This window comes from Brassica napus, chromosome A9, assembly GCF_020379485.1.
Source record: "Brassica napus cultivar Da-Ae chromosome A9, Da-Ae, whole genome shotgun sequence".
Lineage (NCBI taxonomy): Eukaryota > Viridiplantae > Streptophyta > Magnoliopsida > Brassicales > Brassicaceae > Brassica > Brassica napus.
In genome coordinates, this window is record NC_063442.1 from 37,505,957 (window position 1) to 37,514,801 (window position 8,845).

General features: G+C 38.0%; 2 protein-coding genes across 2 annotated transcripts; one reads left to right on the plus strand and one right to left on the minus strand.

Annotated features, from left to right (window-relative positions):
• Positions 1-167: 167 nt before the first annotated feature.
• Positions 168-4,328, minus strand: LOC106368475 (golgin candidate 3). The gene is made up of 15 exons (XM_013808440.3): positions 3,917-4,328; positions 3,700-3,798; positions 3,541-3,627; positions 3,249-3,362; positions 2,914-3,022; positions 2,762-2,826; positions 2,506-2,673; positions 2,312-2,425; positions 2,061-2,201; positions 1,569-1,865; positions 1,422-1,487; positions 1,133-1,335; positions 986-1,040; positions 724-915; positions 168-628 (listed from the first exon to the last, which is right to left on the minus strand). The coding sequence occupies exons 1-15, from the start codon at positions 4,136-4,138 to the stop codon at positions 419-421; spliced, it is 2,142 nt and encodes a 713-aa protein (XP_013663894.2). The 5' UTR covers positions 4,139-4,328; the 3' UTR covers positions 168-418.
• Positions 4,329-6,771: 2,443 nt separating this feature from the next.
• LOC106368476 (delta(8)-fatty-acid desaturase 1-like) lies at positions 6,772-8,505 on the plus strand. Its single transcript, XM_013808441.3, has one exon. It carries the CDS (start codon positions 7,003-7,005, stop codon positions 8,347-8,349), a length of 1,347 nt encoding a protein of 448 aa, XP_013663895.2. The 5' UTR covers positions 6,772-7,002; the 3' UTR covers positions 8,350-8,505.
• Positions 8,506-8,845: the final 340 nt, after the last annotated feature.

Sequence of the window (8,845 nt, forward strand, 5' to 3'; positions counted from 1 at the left end):
GGTCTACATGGACCACAGAAATAGTGGGTCTATGTGCATTTGATAACTAAAACAATTTTCCTATGGGGCGGTTGTGAGCAACTGGTTCAATTTCTTGACTCTTGCATACATCTGTAAGTGTTACGACACCAAATCAATAATGGAGAACATTGTGAAACCTTTCTAATAGAAGCTTATTTCATTCTCCAACAAAAACAAATAATGTAGAGTAATAACTAAGAAACATCTGAGATCTCACTTTTATTCGTTCGTTTCCATTCAAATTTTCCAACAAACAATACATACATCACCAAAAGAAAAACAGCTTTTACTTCAGAGAAAAATTGGAATAAAAGAACAAAAGGAACAAACAAACTCCGTATGAGAGATCATAATTACAAACACAATGTAAAGTATGTGTATCTTCTATTTTATAATCTTACTGAAGTAGTCTCGAGAGCCGTTGATTACTCTCTGGCGATCTGAGAGGCACCGTCGAAAATTCTGATTCAGACGACAAAGATGCGTCTTGTCTTGTCTTCTCCGAATCTTGTTTGGCTTTGGTTGCTGCTGCTGCCTCTTCTGCTTCTCTTCTTTCTCGCTCTTCTGCGTCTTTGAGTAAGAAATCCACCCATAAATCCGCAAATGACTGCAAATACAAAAACCCAAAAGAACATTATCTCTCAGTGAAAAAACTTGCTCCTGTGTACTCATACGTTGGATCAGTGATGAAGGAGTTTTTACCTGGTTATCAGAAGCCGCCGCATTAGCATGTGAACCTGCAGACTTCCCACCCAATATTCCGCCAACAAAGCGACCGGGAAGGCCCAGTACACCTCTAACAACACCTTTACCGCCTCCTCCTTGTTGTGCCACTCCAATCCGCTCTTTATCTTCCTCTGAGAATCCCAGCATTCTAACCATTAGGTCCAAAACCTATGCACAAGCAATGAAACATCTGAGCAAATGTGAATCTCCCGAGAATAAAACTAATTTCAATGTTTACCTCTTTGCTATGATTCTTCTGGAAGTACGTAACCAGTAATTTGATAACGATACGCCTGCAAAAGTTTGTTGGATTTCATCACTACATAAGACATCTAACTATGATAGGAGAATCGTAAAAATCTGAATGATTGTATAAATGGTGTACCTATCAACGAGATTGTCCGACTCCACTGACATTCTATTTAGCCTCGTCATGCTCTGCTCAAGAACACGTCGTACTTTTGCGTTGTCTTCTTCAACCTTGCTTACTCTGTTTTTCCATTCAGCTGCAACCTTTTCGGCTTGCACCAGTTTGGCTATGAGGTCTTCCTTTTCTTTATTCGATGACTCTAACCGCTCATCAGCATCCTTAAGCAATAGCAAAATAGAATTAGACCAATACGGAAATGGTAGTTCATTGTTAACAAAGGAAAATATATTAGTTATATTCCTACTCTTAGACGACCATTAAGCTTCATCAGCTCGTCTTTAGCCACCAGAAGCTCCCGTTCAAAATGCTCCTACATAATGAGCAAGAACACATCAATAAACTGAAAGAAAAAAAAAGCAAGATTTTGAATTTTCTAATACTAAGTACTAACCTTAGCTTCGATTTCAGCATAATATTGGCCAAGAGCAGTTTGAAGATTTAAAAGTTCAACATTTTTGGACTCAATCGTTCTCAAACAGTTTGTAAGCTTTAGATTTAAGTCATCAATCGTTTCCTTTAACTTTCGGTTTTGATTGTCATTGCTCAGCCTGTTATCCTCCTGATTAGCCATTGCTTGCTTAAGTGTTCTCTCCAACTGCGATATCTGAGACCTTTGATATTCATTAATCTGGCGGAGTTCTTCAATCAGTTGGCTATCTTCATCCATTTTCTCAGACTCCTCGGTTTCCTGTAAAATTATGGCAAAGAAAACATAAAATATTACCTTCTCTTATTTCAAGACAATATCGTTTACAATGAATTACTGGAAAACCGAGAGAGTTTGCAAAATAGTGATAAAACGGATGATAACATATAATAACAGATGGACTCATGATCTCACAATATTGGACTATGTAGAAAATTAGCTTTTACAGTAGCCAACCTTTTCTAGCAAGTGTTGTTTGAGCCGGTTTAGTTGTTGCCGTGCCTTATCCCTTTCTCGTTGTGTTTCCTTCAAATCTGTTTCCAACCTCTGCAAAGACTGCTCCAGTTCTTCTTTTCGAGGAAAGCTTTCTTGCTTCTCCTAGTTATATATGGAACAGTTTTTAAGAAGAAACGATAAATAAATACGCAACATATCATGATAGCAATGAGAAATTCGTATACAAATAAAGTCTCGTCTAGTTAGAGAACCTTGTCCAAATTACTGGGATGTCTAGTCAGAGACTCTGTTGCGTCTGGGAAGACTCTGCTACTGGTTGGCTTCCTGCTTTCTTCCAAAGAAGCTTCTAGCTCACTTCGTTTCAACTACGTAGTGAAGAAAAAGCAGGTCAGATACTCAGATTAGGTTGTAGAATGACAATGAGGCAGAATGGAACACAGTAAACCTTAAGCTCGTTGTTTTCCTTCTCCAGAGCTTTGTTAACTTCTTTTAGATGTTCCATGGCAGTTCCAACAGCATGGCTCTCCTGACCAATCAACTTCATCTGTAACTGTTTGATTTCAAGTATTTTTGCATCCAGTTCAGTACGCACTTTGCTAATCTCCAAGGAGGTCTGCAGGAAATAACAAAGTTGTAAGATAAAGATGGCGATTCCTAAATGAATACATAAAATGTAAGTCTTTTCCAATTCAAGGACTTACTTTGTTCTTATCTAACCTCAGCGACTCGAGTTCCTCCTTGAAAGATTCACTCCGCTTCCGCTCCTCTGATGAACGTAAGGTAAGTGAGAATACTAGATAACGGAGATACAAAAGAAGCACCAAAATACTAGACTGCTAGTAATATGATGTACCCTGTAGAGAAAGCTGGAGGTCTCTTAATTTTTCACGCTCTTTGGCAAGCTCTTTGGCTTGAACAGCTGCCAGTGATTTGGTTCTATCTTCTAGCATATCTGCAAGGTCCTAAAATGGCATCCAGATTACCGCTTAGAATTGGTTTTTGCCAAGAGCAATAAAAGGCACTTTCAAAACAACTAAAAAATGGTGTCTTTCAAGATCTACCTCAAAAAAAAAATGGAACATTACTCAGAAACTCTCTAGTATGTAGTTATGTATCCTAGAAAACAAACAGTTTCAAGACCACAAAGCTTTTATCTTAAACAAATGAGTAAATAAACAATCGTGTTACCTTTTCATTTATCTGTGAATCAATATCCTTCCCTTTTCCATTGGACATATGGCTTCGAGTCTTTAAATTAGACAAAGATTTTTGTAACCGGGTGGGTGACTGAACGCTGTTTCCCTGGAGAAGATTACAAATAAATCTAATAGCTTTAAACCTTCATGCATGAAAACTAAACAAAATCAGCAAATAAAGAATCTACAAGCTAAGAATGTTGATATAACGTTGCATTATCTATAGACAATATATATTGCCAGCTAATCACATACTGGTGCAAACAAACACCTCATGTTTCTACCTTGGCAGCATTACTGATGTCAGTTCGAGCCTCTTTCAGATTTTGTTTCAAAGAGCCATTCTCCCGGTTCAATCTGGAAATCTGATCCTGTAATCAATTGACATTTTAGTGTAAGGAGATAGGCTTAAAATATATATATAAAGGTAAGAGAATCTTTACCTCTTTCTCTCTTAATAGAGCTGCGTAATTCACTGATAAAGCTTTGATATCTGCTTCAGACTCTTGAAGCTTCTTAATCTCTGCCTTATACCTCTCAATCTAACAAATTGAATCACAAACCAAGCAACCTATCATCACACAAACTACATTTTCGAGTAGCATTCCACTGATATTAAAATGCCTAATCAATAAATCTAAAATTAAGACCTAAAATTACCTCATGATGAGAAGGCGATTCGATCCCATTGGAGATCGGATACCTCGAAACGGACCTGGAAGACCTAAAACCATTTGAATTCCTCCGATTGGAATCCGATACATCGCCGAAGCCGTTGGATGAACCGTAACTGTGGAGATCCTCTTCGTCTTCGTCGTCGTCATGCACATCGAGCGCGATCTTGTTCAAGTTCTCCTTCAGATTCTCAATCGAACTCCACATAGCTCCTCTCTTTCTCTCTCTCTATCTCCTTCCACACCTACTCAGCCTTATATTAATTTACAGATTCCTCCTCCTCCTCCTCCTCCTCCTCCTCTCTATTTTATAAATCTCTCGAATGATGAAGATCGGATTCTTCTTGCGCCAAATCGATCTATTTTACCCAGGACAGATTTGGAATTAATTACTCGTCGATACGTTTTAAAACAAATCACTTTGTAGTAATTATTACTTGTAGCTAATGGGCTTTAACGCTAAGGCTCAATATACATGGTTGCAATTTTATTTTAAGAGCCCATTATCAAATAAACTATAGGCCCATTGGTCTAACTTCATTTGACTGAGCATTCAAAATATACTTTTTCCAATAAAAAAAACAAATCTATAAGAATTTGTACCAATTAAAAACGTTAATATATAATTTGTGGCTTTTAAGTGAATAACTAGATTTTGACCCGCCCTCAAAAGGGCGGGTATATTTTTGTTTTAACTATATTTTTTGTTTTAATTTTTTTTTCAGAAATTTAATTTTTATATTTGTGTTTTTCTATGTAATCATATTTACGTTTTTCTTTGTAGTCATATATATATGTAAATCTTAATCAAAATCTATTTTATAAAATAATAGTAATGTAAAGATTGATTTGGCATACATTCAATCTTTGTAATTATATGTCCGTATATCCGTTTTTTTTAAATCATATTTGTTTGTTCTAGATCTTTACCCGCAGGTATAATGTCCACTTAATAATATAAATGACCAAAAATATTTATGTAAAATTATTTTTATAAATGCTAAAGAAAATATAGCAAGTGTGTAATGAAAATAAAATAACTGTGTGTAAGGAAAAGAATGATTTTGGTTTCCTATTACAAACGACTAAAATCAGGAATTGATCAAGAAATTTCATCTATGGTAAGTATTAAGAATCAAACTTATTTGATTATGCTTGGAATTGGTTAAACCGAGTTTTGTAATTAATAAATTTGGGATCAATACTATTAAATTTCAGTGGCCTGGTGGCAATTGTTGGTTCAGTTGCTTGGAATTAGTTTCCTAATTTTTTTTTTGTCGGCAGTTTCCTAATTCTATACGACAAAAGCTTGTTGTGCATTTTTATTTATTTTTTTAATAAGTGGCATAATTGTAATTTTCATCATCTTTTCCAGATTTTTTTTTTAGGGTTTTGACACTGTAAATCTATTTTCATGGCGGCCATCAACTATTTCCTTGTAAATTATCAAATTTTTGTGTGATTACGTATCAGTAGTCTCAAATACATAGATCTGTCGTAAAAAATCAGTTTTAAACATTCAAAACTCAAAAAAAAAAAAAAAAAACGCGACCTTCTATTTGCTCGCCGCTTATGACGAAATCACCACGCCCAAGCACAGCTCTATATCTCGCAGGCGCTTAATCGGATGCCTTACGAGCATTTTCGAACATGGCCCTTTGTCTTATTTTTTGTAGTCTTCGACCAGTAAGTGGAGCGAAGGAAATCAGCTAGAAAGTGAATTCAGAAACCACAAATGGATAGATAATATAATTTGTGTACTCTGAATTTGTGTCTGAGTTCTCTATTTGTTTGTTACTGAAATTAATCGATGATCATAAAAAGCGCTTTTAAAGAGAACCTGATAACTGCTTCTGCTAGAGGTAGAAGAAGTTATAAATTACAACATAGTTAGTGTTTTAATATAATTAGATGCAGTTATATAAAAATCAGTTTTTTTTTAAATTGGACTCAACTATTATTAATAGGGCATGTTCCTGTTTTAATAGTATTGATGCCCACGGCTTACCAATATACCCAGTCTCCTTTATATCACCAAAAGTCTTCATTTAATATACTAGATGGGGAGTTTTCCCTCCCATTTGACATTTGATTTATAACATTTTAATATAATTATAGGAATTAATTATGGATATCTGTCTTTTTTTGTTGCTGTTTGTCTCTCATTGGATAGAACAACGCTCTCGAAGACAAGATAATAATTGTTTGGCTGAAGTAAAATACAATATATTTTAGATCTCAATGAAGAGAAAAAATATCTTCACTAGTTAACAATAGAAGAGAAAAAGATCTCGAATATAACAGCAGTGCCTCTTTGAGACCAAGTCTTGGCGAGCAGTTAGCCAGCAGGGACAATGCATCTCCGTTGAGAAATATACTTTTTTAACACAAAGTGGTATCATGGAATATGCCAAAATCATGAAATTGTGCTTTTACAACCAAAAAAAAATGTAAAAAATCACCATTTCAGTAACAGATGAGATTAAGTAAAAGTTTTAATACTTTTTTCGTTTTTTTTGACCTTTGCTGGTGATACTATAATACCTTTTATGGGAAGCGCGTAGAAAATTGACGGATACCAACCAATAGCAGAGGAAAATATCTAAGGCTATAACACGTGGTGTGTCTTGCCATTTCATGACTACGCGGGCCAGCACTAACTTTTTAAATAATTTACCATAATAAAACAAGAGCAAATTAGCTCAATACCCTAAAAAGAGTGGGATACCATTGAATTGGGGGAAAATGGTAGTATTGGGGGGAAAAAAATTGAAGGGAAATAGGGTATAGAATGCAAATAGGTGAGAAGTTGTGTGTAGGGAGTACAAATACTCATAAAACAAATTTTATATACTTTTAATCGTACCAAAAAATTAACACATTAACCGATTTTTCTTTTTTAAAAACGTGAGAAAGGACTGACGTGGGCACTCTCAGCCACGTAATATCTCTCCCGAGATATTCGTTTTAATTCAAAAATATATCGAAACCAACCATATTATAAAAGAGATAAGGAGGAGTCGAAGAGGATAGCTAACAAGCGCAGCAACAGCAATAAACGATTCCGATTCAATGGCGGAGAAGAATAAGAAGTACATTACTCACGACGATCTCCGCAACCACAACAAACCGGGAGATCTATGGATCTCAATCCAAGGCAAAGTCTACGACGTCTCCGATTGGATCAACTCCCACCCCGGAGGCGACACGATCATCCTCAACCTCGTCGGCCAAGACGTAACCGACGCGTTCACCGCGTTCCACCCCGGAACCGCCTGGCACCGCCTCGACAGCCTCTTCACCGGCTACCACATCGGAGACTACCAAATCTCCGAAGTCTCCCGCGACTACCGCCGCATGGCCACGGAGTTTCGCAAACTCGGCCTCTTCGAATCCAAAGGACACAACACTCTCTACACGCTATCCTTCATCGCCGCGATGTTCGCCGGCGTCCTCTACGGCGTTTTGGCGTGCGACTCGATCGTCGCGCACCAGATCGCCGCCGCGCTTCTCGGACTCCTCTGGATCCAGAGCGCGTACATCGGCCACGACTCGGGGCACTACGTCATCATGTCTAACCAGAAATATAACAGAATCGCGCAGCTTATCTCCGGTAACTGCCTAACCGGAATCTCGATCGCGTGGTGGAAGTGGACTCACAACGCGCACCACCTCGCGTGTAACAGCCTCGATTACGATCCCGATCTCCAGCACATCCCCGTCTTCGCGGTCTCCACAAAGTTCTTTAACTCGATGACGTCACGGTTTTACGATCGGAAGCTCACGTTCGACCACGTGGCGAGGTTTTTGATTAGCTACCAGCATTTCACTTACTACCCGGTCATGTGCTTCGGGAGGATCAACCTCTTCGTACAAACGTTCCTCTTGCTATTCTCCCGACGCGAAGTTGAGGATCGCGTCCTCAACTTCGCGGGGATATTGGTGTTCTGGACGTGGTTCCCACTCTTGGTTTACTGTCTACCGACCTGGCCTGAGAGATTCTTATTCGTGTTTACGAGCTTTACCGTAACAGCTCTTCAGCATATACAATTCACGCTTAACCATTTCGCTGCGGATGTTTACATGGGCCCGCCCACGGGGCACGACTGGTTCGAGAAGCAAGCGGCGGGGACGTTGGATATCACGTGCGTACCGTACATGGATTGGTTTTACGGTGGGTTGCAGTTTCAGCTGGAGCATCATTTGTTTCCGAGGCTGCCGAGGTGCAATCTACGGAAAGTGGCTCCCGTGGTTCAGGAGCTTTGCAAGAAGCATAAGCTTCCGTATAGGAGCATGTCGTGGTGGGAGGCGAATAAGTTGACTGTTAGGACTTTGAAGAAAGCGGCTTATCGAGCTAGAGATAAGGCTAATCCTGTGGTTAAGAACTTGGTTTGGGAAGCTTTGAATACCCATGGTTAAAATCAAACAAAGAGCTTTTGTTTTGTTTTTGTTTGATTATTATCATCATTATGTGTTTTATTTATTTTTGCTTTTGAAGCTTTTGAAAAATTTCGTTTTGTTACTATGGAAGAAGAGATGTTAGATTGAATTGAATCGAGATTTAATTTGCTTATAGATTAACTCTTCCGTATGGGACTCTTAATATATTATTATTTGAATTTTGTTTTCTCGTTCTTGTGTTGCTTTTATTATTGTCCTTTCACATGGCTCTTTTTGATACTTGTGAATTGTGACTTTTGTGGTTATGCTTTGTTCAATGTTCTGTGGTGTGGGTGTTTTTTGATATTATCCCTGATATTATAAGGTTTAAAAGATCAAATGGTGGCCGCTCTGGGCTCTTTTGCTTTGTCATACTATTTAGGTGTAAGCAAACAAACTAACTAGTGTTCGGTGATATTCAAATGATCTCTGCACTACTTTGTCAAGGCCCAAGCCCGTGCTCTGAACACTAATA

Bases quoted from the DNA above. Each gene is read 5' to 3' on its own strand.
- LOC106368475 (XM_013808440.3), bottom strand. From the start codon at position 4,138: ATGTGGAGTTCGATTGAGAATCTGAAGGAGAACTTGAACAAGATCGCG. The intron at 2,202-2,311 runs GTTCTCTAACTA...ATATATAACTAG, and splicing joins ATCCCAGTAATTTGGACAAG to GAGAAGCAAGAAAGCTTTCC. The intron at 1,488-1,568 runs GTTAGTACTTAG...CTCATTATGTAG, and splicing joins ATGCTGAAATCGAAGCTAAG to GAGCATTTTGAACGGGAGCT.
- LOC106368476 (XM_013808441.3), top strand. From the start codon at position 7,003: ATGGCGGAGAAGAATAAGAAGTACATTACTCACGACGATCTCCGCAAC.